A 19581-nucleotide genomic window follows, 5' to 3' on the forward strand; every position below is an offset into this window, starting at 1 on the left:
CTTTTTTTTTTGGGTACAAGTAGCTCTGTTCCTTTAATGCTTTGGTTTTGGATGATATTTAGTCTCATTCTACCTCTACTTGATTTTCTCCATACTGTTTATGTTTGCATTATTAGAAAACTATTTTAAAGTTCAGCAGCATTTACATATACTGTTTGATTCTTTTCAGTACATAAATATGAGAACCCAGAGGATTTCACTTATCCTGAAGAAGAGGTTTACAACACCTAATTGGGTTAAGGTCAGCCTGTTATTTGCTCCTCTTTAAAATATAAAAGATTGCTGATTATTTTTGAAAGCGCAATCTAAAGATTATTTTACTTTACGCAGCATAAGGAGCCAAGAGAAGTTCACATGTTTGTTGATTTCTTTCTTCAAGAGGTTGGTATTTCTGTGTTTTCATATCAACCGCTCTGTTTTCGCTGCCATTGACCATCAGTCTTTCTTAATTGTAGTTATTTGAACTATAATGCACGGACTGAAGTCTTGATTATATTTACTCAAAGATCATAGTATGATCATTAATTGATGCAGACTGGAGGAAAACTTTGATAATTCTTATTTTTCATTCCAGCTTGAAGTTGTACTTAAGGAAGTGAAGCAGATTTTGCCTCAAGGTATACGTAAGCACCGCAGGACTGATAGTAATGGAAGTAGTGTATCATCAAGGAGCAACCCCTTGCGGGAGGAGAAATTGGGTAGGTCAAATACTCAAAGGGCAAGAAGCCAGCTTCTGGAAACACATTTAGCAAAACTGTTTAAGCAAAAAGTTGAAATTTTCACAAAAGTAGAATATACGCAGGTATTGAGTGGCTATCATATTGGTGATTTAGATATAAACATATTGGTGATTATGTATAGATAATTGGTTGCGAACAATTTTATCATTTTTGCCGACAAACTGCAGGAGTCAGTTGTTACTACTATAGTGAAATTCTGCCTGAAAAGTATACAAGAATTTGTCCGTCTCCAAACTTTTAACAGGAGTGGATTCCAACAAGTTCAACTGGATATCCAGTTTCTAAGGACCCCTGTAAGGGAAATAGTTGAAGATGAAGCTGCAGTCGACTTCTTGCTTGATGAGGTTTGTAGAAATAGTATTACTGTGGCTTTAAATTTTCAAATTGGTGTTGCACTTTTCCCTTCCCCATGAGAATATTGCCTTTAGTTTTACTGTTGTAAACTAATCCCTAGGTCCTACCTTCTCGGCTTCTCTATGCACCTTCTATGCCTATTTGATTTTTTTATATTCTTTGGGCACAGGTGATTGTTGCTACTGCAGAGCGGTGTCTTGATCCTATTCCATTGGAGCCTCCCATACTTGACAAACTTATACAAGCAAAGTTGGCTAAAACCAAGGAACAAAACACAACGGCTTCATAAACATTTTTTTGGACTGGAAACTATGATCATGTCGACGTTTCGTACCTGCTGATATACATACATACATGTTCAATGTTGAGAATATAAAAAAAGAGCTAAAGAGAAAGACACCTTTGTTGTATTCGTAGAATTAGTGATGGTTTGGCAGTTGATTGTCAACTTGGTTCCTTTTCTGTTCACTTTGTAAATCTCTTGTAAGTTGTAACTATGTGTCATATTGTTATTATTTTTTAAACTATGGAATCTAGAAAGTTGCCTCCGTTCATGACTCAAGACTTTAGTTCTATTCAAGCTTGGTGATTACGTCTAGAAAATTAGAAATTGGTGCAGCTTCAAGGCTAGCTCATTGTACCCAAATTATTTCAATTGAGTACATGATATTTTCCGTTGGTGAAGTTAGTTCTTTAATCAGCAGTTGGGAATCTTCCCTGACATGAACAAACTTGGCTTTTTATAGGCAGCAAAATTTCCAAGAAAAACTACCAATGTCGTAGGGCTTATTTCATGATTGGTGCATTCAAATTCAAGCCTAACGTAAAATTATTACTTTCGTTTGTGGTTGACAATTGTCTACATTCTTATATATTTTTAGTAAAACCAACCGTCGTAAGTCTTGATTTCTTAATTCAATTGAGAAATACTGATATTGTTAAGGTAGACATCATGTCTCAAATTCGACTCTGAAGATATTATATATTCACTAAATTATCTATAAATAATCTTTACATTACACATTTTACTGTGTGGATATGAGTATTATGAAGCATATATTTATTTGATAACAGCAATAAAAATCAATTAATTTTGTTTGACTTTTTTTTCTAGGTTCGGATCGAAATTGATTTAAACCAATCAAACTCAACCTCTATTGATTCATATATTGATTTCACGACATTCAAAACCGATGATTCGATACGAGTTAAAAAATTCTAATTTTTTGTAAGAAAACTATTAAATATGTCTTAAATATTACTCCAAAAAATCATTAAAAAATTCGAATGATACATAATAGTTGATTTAAAATCATAGATAAAAAATGAAAATGAACATTTATTATAATTTATTATTATTGTTATTTATTTTTAATTTACACTATTTTAGGAGTGTTATCTTAAAACAAATTATTTATACATATTTTTATTCATTATATATTTTTCATTTGAGTGTAACTTACTACTTTTGTCTCTTTTTATAAACACCTTATATTTTTTTCCGTATATTAAAAAAAAGTAAATAGTAAATATATTCATTTTATATGTAGATGTTCTTAAAATAACTTTAGTATTTGACTGTGTTTATATTAATTTTTTTGATTCTAAGATAAATTAATAGCATTAAGGGATATGTTTATAAAAATAGATAATCAATGCATCTAATAATTTAAAAGGATGTTTATATTTAAGAACATATGTTTCAAATAATTAGGAATAAAAGGAGTATGCAGTTGTTTTGATAGTATAAACAAATTATAGTGTATTAAAAAAAGGTTACTTTAAAATAAAAAATAAGTTTCTTAAATTTAAAAAAAGATTGTCCATCCAATTGAGTTGAATCATACTAACATGTTTTTTTTCATCGGGTAAATCCATATATAAGATAAGAAGAGAGCATAAGATGAATTAAGATATATTTTATTTGGTAAAATTAAATTATAAGTTCATATCTTATAGTTGAAAAATTAATTGATCAAAAGAAAAATATTTAATAAATTTAATTTTTGTAATTGTAAAATGATATATAAGAACACAATTAGAGTACTATTAGTTTGTATGATTTTTTTTTGTAATACATATACAAATTTATATCGCTAATCATTTTAAATACTTTATTAATCACTTTAGTAGTTAAAGAAGTACTCTAAAGTAATTAATTTCATGACTTTTGGTAGTTAATAAGATATATGTTTAAAAAGTGATTAATGATATATATTTAAAAATGATTAATAAAACAAATATAAATATTGTGTTAAAATAGTGTTTTTAATATTTTAAAAGGTATATTTTTTTGGCAAAAAAAAATTGAAAAATATTTATATTGTGTATATATACATGTACGGGTTTGTATTAAAAGTTGTGTTACAATCACATATCTGATATGGGAACCAAGCAATGCGAACGAGATAGGGTAGTGAGTTTTGAGTCAGTTGGTAGTTTTTTTTTTTTTTAAGGCACGTTTGATCCTTCTTCAATTTTTTCTTAAGTTTATTTGTTTCCTATTTAGTCTTTTAATTTACATTCTTTTGTACTATTAGCATATAAGATATATTAAATTATATATATAATTTCTTAAATTAAAATTTTTCTTGAATTACTATATAAAATATTAATATTTAATTTAAACATCGCAGCAAGTTAATTATCTAAGATGCTTTTCATATGAAAGAAATTTAAGACATTAATTATGTGGATAAACTTTTATGACATTGTTTTTAAGTTATATGTGGATTTAAATTGTTGTAAAGAAAAAATATTATTATTTATAGATTTGATGAACGTTTTCTGAAATATTAATATGAGAGATATATTGCTGAAATATTAATATGAGAGATATATTGTTGCAGTATTTGATATAATTTCAAATGATCATTAGCTTTTAATTAAACGTTGTCGAAATTGAGATAAATAATTAACGGTGCAATCATAATGTAACTTAAATGACCAAATCGAGATAAAATAAATTTAAATAACTAAGTGAAAATTGAATTAAACTTAAAAAAATATAGATTCATATTTACTTTTTTTTTAATTAAATAAATAAGTAGATATTTTGTATTATACGAGGGTAAAAAATAATAATAAAATAAATAAAATTATAAATAAAATAAATATAAAAAATTATAAATTATAAACTCAATTGTTGATTAAAATGGTATTTCATAAAAATCTATAAACTTTTGTGCAAAAAATTTGTTACAAAACATATTTAATTTTATCAAACAAACTTATAATTAATTTAATAAATAAGTTAGTTTACAGGGGTTACCAAATATACACCAATACATAAATAAGATTCCATCATGAACAAAATAAATAGACAATATACATATTAATTAATTGTAGATGATAAAAGTTTGAAGTGTGGACATTAAATAGTGAGGTTCGAAGAACAAACCCTCTATATTTCTAATTCCTTTAACGGTGTTTTGAAAAATTCTCCATTGATGCTCTTGATTATTATTATTTTTTAAAAGTAGCGTGTTTACTGTATTATGTGTGTATTGGAACAATTATATAAAAAGTGTAAGTTGCATCAGAAATATCTATTACAATTAATCTTGGCAATTATCTAAATATTGACAGCATTAAAAGACGAGTCTATATACTACATCTACATGGGAGACAAGTGAATAATTCAAAAGGTGTATTTAAAATCAACAATTAAATTAAAACAATCAACTAAAAAAGTAGAGAATACCAAACCAAAAGATATTAAAGATGCAACAAGAAAAAAGAATAAAATTCAAGGTATATGAAGTGTAACACGTATATTGAATTGTGTGAATAATAGAGAATATCGTAAAAATAGTAATGTTATTTAAACATAAAATACGAATATGATAAATTTGATCCTTTTAAAAAAAAATTATTTTATTTTATATAATATTATATTTATATCTTGTTTTATATTTGAATAACATCATTTTCATAAAGATATATTACAAATAAATCAACAATTATCAAACAAATAAGATATTATAACAAGATTAAGATAGGATATTAAGACACTTACTTACAATATTAGATGTTGCATACAAAAATATTTACTATCAAAATAAAAAAACTTAAATTCACTGTAATTTATATTTATTTTTATATAACACTATGTTTCATGTGATTTATATTTATTCTCCTATAAGACTACCACTCTTTTGACATCAAATATGTACTTTTAAATTATTGATTTTTCACCACAGTGATTGATGTGAAAAATCATATCAACTATTAAAGAATTTAATTTTTTACTTGACAAATTTATATGATATAATTTATATAGATTTAATTTTTAATGAAGTTGGCGATTTTTTCTTTATCATAAAGAAGAAAAAAGACAAAAAAAGAAGAAAAAAAATTACAATCTCAAGTTGGTAACTTTTTTTTTTCTCTATATATTTTTAATTCAAATGAGTAAAATATATCAATAGAATATAAATTAAAAATTGCTAATCAATATTTTTTATGTCCAATAATAGTACTGATAATATTTTTAAGTTAACAAAAAAATCAAAAGATTTATTTAGACAGAAAAATAATTTTTAAACTTTGACTATAATCAATGTTATCATTTTATCCAATATATCATATTAGTTCTATAATATATAAGTTAAAACCATTTCTTATTGGTGATTTAAATATTTTTTTATGTATTTTAACAACCCTAGTAATATTTGTAAAATGAAAAAAAATATTGTTAAACTTTGACTCTTATTAAATTAATATATCGTACATCAAATAGATTGTATCTATTACTGAGTTTAATTTGATAATTCACGAGTTTAAAATTAATTTCTTGTTAACAATTACTAATTTATAGATAAATTATGTATGTTCAATATCAATATTGATAAATAAAAATATAAATTTAATTCATATATATTATAAATAAATAAAAAATTTATTGTCAATCAATCATAAATCATTAGTGATATTTAATTTTTATACTTATTATACAAAATAATTAAAACTGTTAAAATATCTAAAAAAAAAAAAAACAAAATATTCTGAAAGCTCGAATATATACAAGTTCATGAAGCCTGCTCAAAGATCAAACCATTAAAATTAAGCTTTAGCCGTCAAAAAATGTTTACTTTAATAAAATAAAAAAAAACTAAATAGTCTATGATATCATTGTGTTATAAATTAATTTACATGTTGTTATATATTAGTTTAATTGGTAATTAAGTTACTACTATTTTATATTTTTTATAATTTAAAACCTTATTTTGAAAAGTTGTTTTAGGTTTTAAGTCCGACCCTATAATTATACATGTTAGTATTGAAATTTATATTATACATCTGATTTTAGGGGAATAGAGCCAAAATAATTGAAAATTCGAACAAAAAATAAATAAACTCCAATAAAAATTGTTTAAACTAGAATTCAAACTCAATTTTTTTTTTTAATAAAAAAACTATTAAGGCTATACTTGTCATTTAAAGTTTCAGAAATTCTATCACTGCCAAACTCCATATTCTCGCTTCTTTATGGTAACAAAAGTGATTTTATGTTTTTAACAAAATTGAAAAAATTAAAGATTTCCTTTAAATAAATAAATTTATTTATAAACTTTATAAATAAAATCACTTCCTTTTTCATCCAACTCCGTCCTCCGTAGCTCCGTCGCGAACACCAACCAAACACCGCAAGATTCATCCTTTCAGAATCGGAGCCTTGACTACATAAAAGGAATTCACTTCTTTTTTTCCCCTTTTCCATAACAAACCCAAACAATCTTAATTATCATTCTTTTTCTTTTCATATTTAATTCCAAACTGATCCTAACATATAAGGTCAGTGATGTTAACGCCATTACTTTTTTGCAGTTACTGAGATTTCCTTTCGTAACTGTATTTATAATTGGATTCTATTTCATTCAAAAATTAAATAAAATATTATCCCAACCCTAAACCCTTTCTTCCAGTTGTAGAAAACACTTAACACGTGATGATTAATTAACAGCTATTAGTTTTGGATTCATTGTATTGTTCCTCTTCAATCTCTATATCAATGCTGTTTTTCGAATGGAAATTGGTTACTTTGCGGTTAAACCTATCGTTTTAGCTGCTCCACAATCTTCAACTCAAACCATTTCAGAGGTATTTCCTTAATGCCCCTTCTCTCCATTTTTCTTTTATTTGTTTTGTTCTGTTGGACTTGTTTTTAGTTGGTTTTCATAATTGTTCTTGAAACTATAGGGAAATTTGCTAGCTTGGTTTTTGTTATAGAGAGATCATTGCTTGTGCTTCATGTTTTGATTATTGGAATTTGGAATTGATCTGAGTTTTGTTTTGGTAATAATTTTTCTATTGCCATGGTTGGATAAGAAAAAAAAAAAAAGGGAACTTCTTTTGAATTTCTTGGAATCGAAATTGAAAATGGGTTTTGCTTGTGAAATCCGAAGTAGTTTTATGATATGATGATGGCGAACAAGATGACTTTGATGTAGTTGGAAAAGAGTTGTATTAGTGCTGTTTTTAAGGGTGTTTTTTGCCTTTTGAATTTGTAGTACAGTAAGTACTTTTTTTTGGGTGTTTTGTAGGGTGTTTTTCGAACATGGATTCGAAGAAGTGCAAACCCTCTACTGGTGGTGCATCTTCGACGAGTGTTGTACCTTTGAGTGTTCAAAATCAGGAGGATGTGATGGTACGGTCCCTTATGGATATGGAAGCTGTCAAGACTGATGTGGATATAGACCTCCGGGAAGTTTACTTTTTAATCATGCATTTTTTGTCTGCCGGGCCATGCCAGAGGTCTTTTGCTCAGCTCAGGAATGAACTTTTAGAGCATCGGCTTCTACCTAGAAGATATCATGCTTGGTTTTCAAGAAGTGGTGAGCCTGGTGAAGATGATGCTGGCGATGATGATGGCATCTCTTTACCTTTACACTACGGCAATTTAGCAGACAGGTATTTTTGTTGCCAATTTATTACTGTAAATAACATTAGAGTTTTAAGCGCAGCTATTCAACATATGACTTATTTTTAAATGCAGAGGCATAGTATTGTTAAGAATCTGGTGTTCAATTTCATTTTCTCATTATAGTTTATACAACTATGGGCATTTAGTAAGTTTGTGAACTATTCTTGTTAATGCATGTAGAAATATATACTGAATCTGACTGAAAACTTTTTCCTTTCTATTTTGTTCATTATGTAGGCTGTTTAATACAGTTCCAATGTCCTTGATTTTAGCAACAGCCTCCTCCTCCTCCTCCTCTTCCTCTCTCTCTCTCTCTCTCTCAAAATATCCTTCGATTAAGTTAATGGAAGCCTAACTTACCAGAAAGTGGAATCTCATTTCACAGTTTCACTAAGCTAGCCTTATTACAATACTCAAATTATTATCACTCCATTAATGCTATCTCTCATTTTATTTAGTGAAACCAGCAGACTAGGATAACTTTGCAGAAACAGCATTAATACTTAGTTGATTTTTCAAAGTGATAGATAAGTTGAAACAATATAAGTTTTGTAAAATGACAGATATTTTGAAACATTAGCGACCATAGCTTTGTGCAAAGATTATTTATGGGAAGGTTTCTTAAAAAATTTATATGCTTACACATTCTTGTGAATTTGCTGCTAGCTTGTGATCATAACATACAAGAAACTACCATAATTTATAAACTTTTCTCCTGAGCTAGTAATGGCTGCTTCTTGATATTACATGCACGGGGACTAATATTGAGTCATTTTGTGTAACTACAAGATATCCTCACGTAGCTAAGGATCACCTGGTAAAGCTTCTGAAGCAGTTAATGCTGAGTACAGCCTATTCTTTGAGTGGAAAATGTGGAGGAAGTAGTCCTAATGCAGCGGATGTTCCCACTTTACTTGGAGATGGTTCATTTTCCCTTATTGATAGTACGTGATATGCTACAGTAATCTTCTTTCTGTAGTTGGTCATTCAAGCTAAGATATAAAGTTTTTAACGTAGATACGCTGAAAACAATATCTTGCAATCTTAGGCTATTATGTGAATGCTATGAAATTTGTCATTTATTCATATTTCTTATCTACTAAAGATTTTCTTTTCTTGTTCTGTATAAATTTGCAAAGGGATGTATTAATATGTTAGGGCTAGCTCTAAATTACTATATCAATCCTTGTTTCAGTTTCTGCTTTGGTAAGAATTGAAAATCGAAACCCCAAAATCAACTTTGCTTCGTTAAAATACACTTTTTTTACAGTGATTATCTTATGTCCACTCGGTCAAGATTGGTATGGGGCATATATACGAGTTAATCATTGGGTAGATAGTAATGAGCATTTATAAAATGGGAAAAATCCAGGATTTTAAATGTTCAAATACTGATTGATAGTTGCATTTGTCACGGAATATCTTCATGGTCTTCCCTTTTTACAAGTGTAGTTTCTGGCACTTATGTTGACATTTTTAATTAATATGCCTGGTAATTTCTATACTCAGCCTATGCCCAACATTAACTACAAACATATGTGGAAGAATGAGATATGGATATCTGTTTATTACTTTATTTAATCCTCGTGTTTTTACAGTTGATAGAAAAACGACTGCAAAGCAGGTGAAGTCCCCTCTACTTTACCTGCGTTGGCCACATCTGAAGGCTAATCAGGTTCAGGGGCTAAGTTTAAGGGAAATTGGAGGTGGTTTTACGAAGCACCATCGTGCTCCAGCTATTCGCAGTGCATGTTATGCTATTGCCAGACCATCTACTATGGTGGAAAGGATGCAAAATATTAAAAAGCTAAGGGGGCACCGAGTGGCTGTCTATTGTGGTATGACTTACACTTTTGCTAAATTTACTATTAACATGGTGGCTCTATGGGGAATGTGTTAATACGAGTTGATTTTTTATTCTCATGAAAGCCATTAATTAGATATAGGCCACATGACATCAATATAAGTCGATTCCAATGCTTTTTGCATTAGTAGCTTTGTTCTTAAGTTAAGTACTGTGTCTTGATAATAATTTCCTCTAAAACACATATAACTAATTGTTTCAATAGCCAAATTATGATTGATGAAATTAGAAAAATGGTGCTATCTCGCAGCCATATTCGATGGATCAGGGCGATATATTATCAGTGGTTCAGATGATCGTCTCGTCAAGATTTGGTCTATGGAAACTGCATTTTGTTTGGCTAGTTGTCGTGGACATGAAGTGAGTCAAGAGTATGGATTATGAAAGTAATCTTGATAAGTTTGCGTTCCTTTAAATAGAATCTGACCTTCTCTTGTCTTTACATAAAACAAAGGGTGACATTACTGACTTGGCAGTAAGCTCAAACAATGCTTTGGTGGCATCTGCTTCAAATGATTTTGTTATTCGAGTTGTAAGTAGTATTTCTTAATTTGTATGTTCTATCCTGTAAACCTTTGGGAAGTAAATTGATATCTGCATCACAACAGTGGCGCTTACCTGATGGGATGCCAATATCAGTTTTACGTGGACATACTGGAGCTGTGAATACTATTGCGTTTAGTCCCAGGCCCACTGCTTTATACCATCTGCTATCGTAAGTTCATTTTAAGAGTTACAGTTCCCCATTATTGTCTTTCTATATATGATTCTTGTAGCTTGAATGTCTCGTCGCTAATCTATTTCGTACACAAATAATCGAATCCTAAATTTTTTGCAAGGGTCGATTTCATATAATCCATTCTCTATTTGCACTATTTTCTCCTTTTATAGCAAAGTTTACTCAACAAACCATAACACAAGTTGACACCTACTTCCTTATACAATGTCCTTTCTCTCTCTTTTTTTGGTTCGGGGATGTTTCCTAATCTACTAAGTGTATTCTGTCTTGTAATTCGCATTCTAATGCTCATAGTCTGCAATAATATGGGTTCTTATTTTGTTACTTGACTGTTATGATTTATGATGAGATATGTAGGTCATCAGATGATGGAACTTGTAGAATATGGGATGCAAGAAATTCACAAAATTCACGCATTTACGTACCACGACCTTCAGATGCTATAACTGGTTAGATCATTGATTCTAATTCTGTCAATAGATCAGGACTGGATCTGGAAGATTGGAATTGATTTGAGTTTGGCATTATTACATACTAAATTTGTTTTAGTTTACTATATATTATGCTTAGTTGGGTTAAGTAGATTCTAATAAATCTAAATACAATATTTAAAAATCATGCTTTTGAACATATTCCAATCCAATACCACATTTTAGAACTATAAATGGAGTTATCATATCTGGTTCAGACCAAAATTATGCAAGTTTTACCTGTTCACTATCATTTTTGTGTTATTTGGTTATTTTTTGATTCATTATTGGATTTTTGAGGAATTATAAATTTTTCTAGGGAAGGGAAATGCTCCACCAGCTAACCTATCGTCTTCAAGTAATGCTCAACGAGGCCTTCAAATCCTTTGTTGTGCATATAATGCAAATGGAACTGTTTTTGTTACTGGTAGCTCTGATACTTTTGCCAGGGTACGCTTATTGGTGCACTCTTCAGATATTTTGTATTCTTCCATTAATACAATTGGCTTTTTCTGGTTCAAATATTGCATCTATTCAGATTTGAGAAATACGGCTATTGACAGGTATGGAGTGCTTTAAAGCCTAACACCGATGACTCAGAGCTACCAATACATGAGATGGATTTATTATCTGGTCATGAGAATGATGTTAATTATGTACAGTTCAGGTTAGCAGTTGTGGTTATATCTTTCTGTTGTAAATAACATATATTTGTAATTATTAGTAATAATTGCATTCGGTCCATCGATTAGACCCATTAGGTTTAGAATTAGGACTTGTATCCTATTCACAACTGTAAATAATATTCAGAAATATTTTCTACAATTTCCTTATCGTGTTCTATTTTTTCTTTTGGGATGAATCTTATTGTCTTCGCTTCGGTACCTCTATTTGCAGTGGTTGCGCCGTGGCTTCGAAAATTTGGACATCTGATTCTTGGAAAGAAGAAAATACACTGAAGTTTAGAAATTTCTGGTCATTAACTTTCTTAATCATTATTTCCTTTCGTTGCTATTATTAATTTTGTTGAACTTGTTTAGTGTTTATTTAATATAACTAGTGTACTCTGTTGTCATTCCTAACCACTTTGCATGCTGGTATTGTGCATTTTCAGGTATTGTCATGATAACATAGTTACATGCTCTCGTGATGGAAGTGCAATTATATGGGTTCCCAGATCACGTAGATCTCATGTGAGCTCCTTAATATTATTTTGCCATTGAACTATGGTCTATTTCATCCTTGAAGTCATTTTTCTCCATTATATCTTTTCCAGAAATATTTAGGCATCTTTATGACGTGCAGTTTCACTTTTCCCCAATGCCTACTGTGCAAACTATGTTTTAAGTTTCCCATTGCCATTTCAGGGAAAAGTAGGACGTTGGATTCGTGCATATCATTTAAAAGTGCCACCACCTCCCCTGCCTCCTCAACCTCCACGAGGGGGCCCGAGGCAGAGATTTCTACCTACTCCTCGCGGTGTTAATATGATTGTGTGGAGTCTGGACAATCGCTTTGTACTGGCAGCTATTATGGGTAATGAACTTGTTCAAACTAATAGCTATAATGGGGCATTGTGATGTTGTTTAATGCAAATAGCCAATCACTTCGGTGGAGAAAGGCTTGTTGTGTTGGCGTGAATTTACACCAGTATATCGTATTGTATTTTTTAGTATTACTTAGATTTTCAAATCTGTGACACCTTATATTCAAAGTTAAACTTCTACCGTGATTATTACAATTTGATTTTTATTTGTTTCACATTCTTTGAGAACATCTCTTGATGTAATTTACCCATTTTTGTTACAGATTTGTCCTTGATATACTAACTCTTTCTATTTCTAGAAAAACATATTATAGAATTAGTTAGAAAATCAATTTTCCCATAGACTAAAGTGGTCGAGGAGCACCTATATATATTAGGCTAAATTTGTAGTACTGATTGCTACTCTCACATATATGACAATTCAATATATTGTTTCATGGGTCCTTGGTTTAGTATGCAATTGACATTGTATGATTAGTAAGTACATTAGGCATCTCATGAGCATTACGTTCTTAGAGTATCATGATAATACATCTTTATTTCTTTGACTTTGCATTCATTTGCAACATAGCAGCACCTTTCCATATTTTTTATATATAATTTAAGTAATTTCATAGTGGAGAGAGGTTCTTGCTTGCTTAAGCTGAGGACTTGTCTTTTCATCTCAAAGATTGCAGAATATGCGTTTGGAATGCAGTTGATGGCAGCTTAGTGCACTCTTTGACCGGTCATACTGAATCTGTAAGCACTACCCTACCCTCTATAACCCCCTCCCCATGTCCTTCAGGGCACTTGTTCATGTAGGGAATTATATACTCAGCGATAGTATACCTGGAACCCCATTATTGGTAATATTATTTCAGAGAACAAATCACAACCGCATTTGATAAGTATTTGACATTCCTAGGAATCTTTTTGAAATTTGTTTCGTTTAAAAATAAAAAATAGAAAAAATAAATGGATATAAACAGGAAGTTATTATTAGTTATTTTATTTTCATGGGAGAAAAAAGATTCCCACACTCTAATATGGGAATGTAAAATAAAGTAATTATGCATCGTACTAAACATGGGAATCTCAAAAACCTTAAACAAACACACCCTATATCATATGCCCGCTAATTTGCTCCATCAGTAAACATGCTAAAGTTTGTTTTTTCTGGACCAACATAAAATTGAAATGTTGTCATACACACTCATACTTTTCTTATTGGATTAAGTTTTAGCTACTTCTTATTTTGTCATAATTTGAATACTCAGTTCTATTGTGATGTGATTGAATGCTGAGTTTTCATTGGCTGGCAGTCTTATGTTTTGGATGTTCATCCTTTCAACCCTCGGATAGCTATGAGTGCTGGGTATGATGGCCGAACCATTGTGTGGGATGTAAGCTTCCTTTCTTATTGGTCCTTACTATGTACCAACACGTTGTTCGGAAAACATAAATTAATTAATGCTTTTTGATACTTATATACTTTTTCTAGATATGTGCTAGCATGTTCTTTGTAAAACATTAACTAATAATTTATGCTTTTTGCTATGTTCTTTTTCTAGATATGGGAGGGCATACCTATTCGAACATATGAAATTGGACGCTTTAGGTTGGTTGATGGAAAGTTTTCTCCGTAAGTGTCTACATAATAATTGTTATTAATTGAAAGTTTCAGTTCTTCTTATTATAAATATATGTTTAATAATTTCTATGTTTATCTCTATCTTTTTACGCACTAAAATTTTGATTTGTTCCATACTTTGGTAATACTTAATGAATGTATTTTGTATTTTCTTTTCACTTATTGTGGGATTTGTCTTCGGCAAAGAGATTACATAGCTCTCAACCGGTTGCATGTAATCCCTTTGATTGATCTTCATGCCAAACAAGTATGCCTAAGTTGTCAGGCAAAGAGTTATAACTTTTTTTCTTTTCAATTTAAGTTCCTCCTTCATGCAAGAACCTGTTGGGCTTCGTGCAGGCAATTCACGGGCCCATTTCGAACTGTTTGTTCAAGTAACTAGACACATGTTTGTGGCAATAGTAGCCGTCATGTTTGGTTATTTTGTCACTGTCATTTGAAGTACTATTACATTGAAAATAATTGATTTTTAGAAATTACAAATGTAAATTTTTCTTTAGGTTAATAAATTGGTTCTAGATGTTAACATCAACAACAATGTCTTTTCCCTCTAGGTAAAGTGAGGTGAATGGGTTAACCAATCTATTAGGTCAAAAGATAGACCATTTAGGCATTTACTCATCTTTGTTGATGATTTGGCATATAGCTTTCCTTAGTCTACCTCTAACCATTGAACTATCCTCCACCTAGTCAACCATCCTTAGTGATGCTTATACAGAAACCCTAAGTTAGGATTCTATCATCGTTTCTATAATGAAGGGATGCCCCAATTTTCATGTAGATTCACGTACTCCTTCCGTCTCATATTAAGTGTTCTCTTCAGAATACCCATATTTGTATTTATCTCAGCAACCCCTACATTAATTAGTTTTTCCAACTAACTATTACACCAGCTACTATTAATAAGAATTTTTAGTCAAGGAATATTATTTTATTTTGGAAACTAGTACACTTAGTCATTTTCTTTAGAGGTGTGAAACGACACAAAAGATAGGACAAAAGGAGTAGTTTTTAATAACATGCCAATAATTACATTTCAAAAGTGATTATATTTTCCTATCCAGACAAAACTCTTAGCTTCCACTGTTCTTAATCAATCTGACCATCAAATATTCTTACTTTGTTGTCATGAATAGTAGTTGTTTAGATCCATACCAACAGTGAGCTACCGTTGTGCGATCGAGATCGAATAAATATCCAATTTTTAATCTTTGAAATTGTAGGATTATATCAACTTAGTCCCCCCACATTATCAATATTCTAAAATGATCACTGCAATTGTAAAATGTTACTCAGCTTTGTCCGAACCTCCGTTGGTATTTGCAAGGACTATAACAACATTAAGTTGATTAACATTGGACTAGGTCGACACAGTCCTATAATTTCATAGATCAACTTGGATGCTCAGTCGATACCTTCTTTGATGTGTATATTGATTGATTCAACATCATCATACTGTGCTTGCTGCTTTATGTATTGATGGAGAAACTCTGTAGACTCTATACTCACCTTGCTGATGATGAGTGTTCCATGTCACAGATATTATGCCTTATAGTGTCTGTTGAAGAAACGAGAAATCAGATTTGATTTTATATTATTCTCTTTATTTTTATTTTTATGATTGTCATTATCAGTCATGATTACTATTGTAATTTATTTTCCTATATAAACAACCTAAGGCTGTAGTAATAAAACATGAAAGTATTATTCCATTACTTTCTTCAGTGTCCATCTTTGATGAATCAAGAGCTCTGACCATGTGTAATTATAAAATTTAAATATGCCTTTGTGTTCATTTTAGGGATGGAACATCAATCGTACTTTCAGATGATGTTGGACAGATATATTTTCTGAGTACAGGTCAAGGCGATTCCCAGAAGGATGCAAAATATGACCAGGTAGTCAAATATCACCGTATTGCATACACACACACAGAGAGAGAGAGAGAGAGAGAGAGAGATTATAACAAGTTAATTTATGTTTTCGTCCATTTCATTTTTATGGCAGTTTTTCCTTGGTGATTATCGACCCCTCATTCAGGATACTCAGGGAAATGTTCTTGATCAGGTTGAGGGTCATCATTGTGCTCTTTTTATTTTTTATTTTGCCATCATAGTTATATTAATAAATGTAATGTCTGTTTATTGCCTTTCCAAGACAATCTAAATCTAAACCAATGTCACACCTGATGTAGGAAACTCAACTTCCACCGCACCGAAGAAACATTCAGGAACCTCTATGTGATTCTAGTATGTTGTGGCTCTTATTCTGAAATTCTTACTCCCTTATCCGGATGCAAATTTCTCTTATCATAAATTATTTAATTACCAGGTATGGTGCCATATCCAGAACCTTATCAGAGTCAATTCCAGCAACGTCGTCTCGGTGCTCTTGGCATTGAATGGCGTCCTTCATTGATAAAAAAATATGCTGTCGGTCTAGATTTTAGTGTTGGTCAGGATTACCAGGAGATACCTTTGGTTGATTTGGAAGGAATGCTTGAGCCACAACCAGAGTTTATGGATGCCTTGTTATGGGAGCCAGAATATGAAATTGTAAGTGATGATAATGACTCTGAATACAATGTGAACGAGGATAACTCTAGTGCTGCAGAGCAAGGGACTGTTAGTGCCATATCTTCTAGTGATCTAGAATACAGCGAAGGTGACTCTAGTAATAGGGATGGTCGTAGAAGATCAACAAGGAAGAAACATAATGTTGGAGTAAGTAGTGTCTTTATTTTTGTTTGATCAATCTTTAATTATAACTTGTCATCTGATCATAGTGTTCTCAGGGTGAGGGAATGGCCTCTTCTGGAAGGCGTGTTAGGAAAAGGAGTTTGGAAGAGTGTAACGGTAGTACTTCTAGAAATCAAAGAACTAAGAAATCCAAAGGAAGCTCGAAATCAGCAAAAAGGAAATCTTCCAAAGCTAAGACATCAAGACCCCAGAGAACTGCTGCACATAATGCTCGTAATATGTTCTCTCAAATTGGCGAAACATCTACGGATGAGGAAGATAATGATTCTGAAGATGAATCATCAGACGGTTTGCACGATTCAGAAAATCTCAGTGAACCTGAGAGAAAAATCCTTATTAAGTGTGAAGAACTTGAAAAACCCTTATTGGAAGAGTCTGCCAATGCATCCAAGCCACCTCCATATTCTGAATCTCAGGCAAATCTTGAAAGTAGACCGAGACTGGTTCTTAAGTTTTCGCTTCGTGATTCTAAGAAGAATGCACCTGTAGAGGACCCAAAATTTGCATGTGAGAATCATGCTGATATGTTATGTCAGTCTTCCAGATCCCAACCCCCAGAAAGTGTTCAAAAGACTTCGCCAGATGCAAGTTCTATGGGCCCCGTTATGTATGGTATGTCAGATGCTACTAAGGCTAAACTTTTGGAAAGTCACAATAGAAATGAAAATGTTGATAAAACAGAAGTTGAAAATCCTATCAATAATCCGGATACATCCATATGTCTTGAGGGGAGCACAGATCAGAGCAGACAAAGGAGAAGACACACATATGATACTGAAGTTAACGGCCATCTTGAATTCAATGCCAATGGGTATGTAAAGCCTAACACAAGTGTTAAAAATATATTTACGATACTGCTTCCTTTTAGTTATTTGGTAACCTCTTCGAACTCAAAATCAAATGTTTTTTCCACGATGTTTTGCAGGAAATCAGAACACATGACCAGCAAGTTAGAGGCTGACAGTAGCATGGTTAATAAAGAGCATGTTTCATCGCTGGAATCTTGGGGGCTTGACAACCATCAACCAATTGTCGATGGTTCCATAGCATCTGGTTATGATAAGTTCAATGGTTGTGATAAAGGCCGGTCTAGATCTGATAAATGCACTGAGGACTCACATGAAGTTGTTCACTCAAGCCACTCTCAAGACCTCAAAATGAAAGGACCTGTTAAACCAACAAAAATAATTATTAAAAAGAAACAGCCTCCAGAAGACATTGAAAGTTCTTGCAAAATGAAATTTGGTAGTTCCAAGGCAGATTCAATTGGTGCTAAAAGTGATGTAATTTCTGGAAATCCCTCTTTTTCAGGGCCTTCTCGAGTAACAGAAGCACTAGAAGGGGAAGATGATTGTTCTTATCAGAGAAGTTATAATCACAACCATGAAAGGAATAAATCATATAAAAGGGAACCCGGTCCTAATGGTTTTGGTTTTGATCTGGAAGAAAATGCTTCGATATTCAGCAATCAGCATGGCTTAGGATTTGATTTATCTAATGCTGCCAGCGATCCAGTTCGTCGAACGCGTTCAGTTAGGATGAAAACAACTTCCGAGGAGCCAAATGCTATGAACACCAGGTTTAAAGTTCGAGTGGGACAAAGTTCAAGGGGCACATCCAGTCGGGACGATTCTTCTATCGAAGTATTTGATCAACTTCACCAAAGAAAAAGGTCTGCTAGAAACAGGCCTGATGAGTATATTGCCAATGATCTTAGTATTTTAACTCGAAGTATGCCAAATCACCACGTTAAAAAGCTGTCATGGCTAATGCTGTCAGCGCATGAGGATTGTTACCATTATATTCCTCAACTTGGTGATGAAGTTGTATACTTGAGACAGGTAGTTTATGTTGTGGATTAACTTTTTTCCTTATTGATCATACTATCTACTTTGCTTTGGAATGCAAGTTTCTGCAATATGTTTCTTGGTTTATATTCTTGAGCACTTTTTATCTGCAGGGCCATGAAGAGTACATACAGTCATATGCGTTGTCTGAATCAGGTCCATGGAGATTATTTCAAGGACTAAGGGCTATCGAAATTTGCAAGGTTGAAGAGCTTGAGTATGCGGAGCTCCCAGGTTCTGGGGATAGCTGTTGCAAACTCAAACTTAAATTTGTGGATCCTTCATCATATGCATGTGGAAAATCGTTCAAACTAACTTTACCCGATTTGATCAACTTCACCGATTTTGTTGTTGAGAAAACATTGTATGATGCTGCCATGAACAGGAATTGGTCCTCCCAAGAGAAATGCACAGTATGGTGGAGGAATGAAGACGGGAAAGGTGGAAGTTGGTGGGATGGTCAAGTCGTTGCAGTGAAGGCCAAATCTGATGAATTCCCTGACAGTCCTTGGGATAGGTTTCAGGTCCAGTACGATACTGATCCAACAGAAGATCATCGGCATAGTCCTTGGGAACTAAACGATCCCGAGATTCCATGGGAACACCCCCACATTGATCATGAGATCAGAGATAAGCTGCTGTATTATTTCACTAGATTAGACCACAAGGTGAGTAGACTTAAAGTTCCATTTCTCCTAACCTAA

General features: G+C 31.8%; 2 protein-coding genes across 3 annotated transcripts in view; both read left to right on the forward strand.

The window, feature by feature from the left end:
• Positions 1–1656, forward strand: part of LOC101503719 (vacuolar protein sorting-associated protein 51 homolog) — a 9117-nt gene extending 7461 nt beyond the window's left edge. The window contains exons 16-20 of the mRNA XM_012714510.3: positions 170–241; positions 331–381; positions 575–802; positions 908–1084; positions 1264–1656. Of these exons, the coding sequence (XP_012569964.1) occupies positions 170–241; positions 331–381; positions 575–802; positions 908–1084; positions 1264–1383 (648 nt within the window). The 3' untranslated portion in view covers positions 1384–1656. The remainder of the gene's footprint in view (positions 1–169; positions 242–330; positions 382–574; positions 803–907; positions 1085–1263) is intronic.
• A 5009-nt stretch (positions 1657–6665) lies between these two features.
• Positions 6666–19581, forward strand: part of LOC101504048 (uncharacterized) — a 14233-nt gene continuing 1317 nt past the window's right edge. Inside the window, exons 1-23 of one of the 2 annotated variants that reach the window (XM_004495848.4) lie at positions 6666–7196; positions 7640–8006; positions 8809–8963; positions 9618–9857; positions 10134–10243; positions 10338–10415; positions 10492–10598; positions 10980–11071; positions 11412–11542; positions 11656–11759; positions 11990–12067; positions 12207–12285; positions 12460–12628; positions 13309–13379; positions 13943–14023; positions 14192–14262; positions 16073–16169; positions 16279–16338; positions 16466–16520; positions 16603–16994; positions 17066–17841; positions 17956–18871; positions 18991–19545. In XM_004495848.4, coding sequence (XP_004495905.1) covers positions 7654–8006; positions 8809–8963; positions 9618–9857; positions 10134–10243; positions 10338–10415; positions 10492–10598; positions 10980–11071; positions 11412–11542; positions 11656–11759; positions 11990–12067; positions 12207–12285; positions 12460–12628; positions 13309–13379; positions 13943–14023; positions 14192–14262; positions 16073–16169; positions 16279–16338; positions 16466–16520; positions 16603–16994; positions 17066–17841; positions 17956–18871; positions 18991–19545 — 4770 coding nt within the window. In that variant the 5' untranslated portion in view covers positions 6666–7196; positions 7640–7653. Of the gene's footprint in view, positions 7197–7639; positions 8007–8808; positions 8964–9617; positions 9858–10133; positions 10244–10337; positions 10416–10491; positions 10599–10979; positions 11072–11411; positions 11543–11655; positions 11760–11989; positions 12068–12206; positions 12286–12459; positions 12629–13308; positions 13380–13942; positions 14024–14191; positions 14263–16072; positions 16170–16278; positions 16339–16465; positions 16521–16602; positions 16995–17065; positions 17842–17955; positions 18872–18990; positions 19546–19581 lie in introns of those variants that run through there. The other variant, XM_073367200.1, reaches the window with a different exon arrangement.

The sequence above is a fragment of the Cicer arietinum genome, chromosome 4 (assembly GCF_000331145.2).
Source record: "Cicer arietinum cultivar CDC Frontier isolate Library 1 chromosome 4, Cicar.CDCFrontier_v2.0, whole genome shotgun sequence".
Taxonomy (NCBI): Eukaryota; Viridiplantae; Streptophyta; class Magnoliopsida; order Fabales; family Fabaceae; genus Cicer; species Cicer arietinum.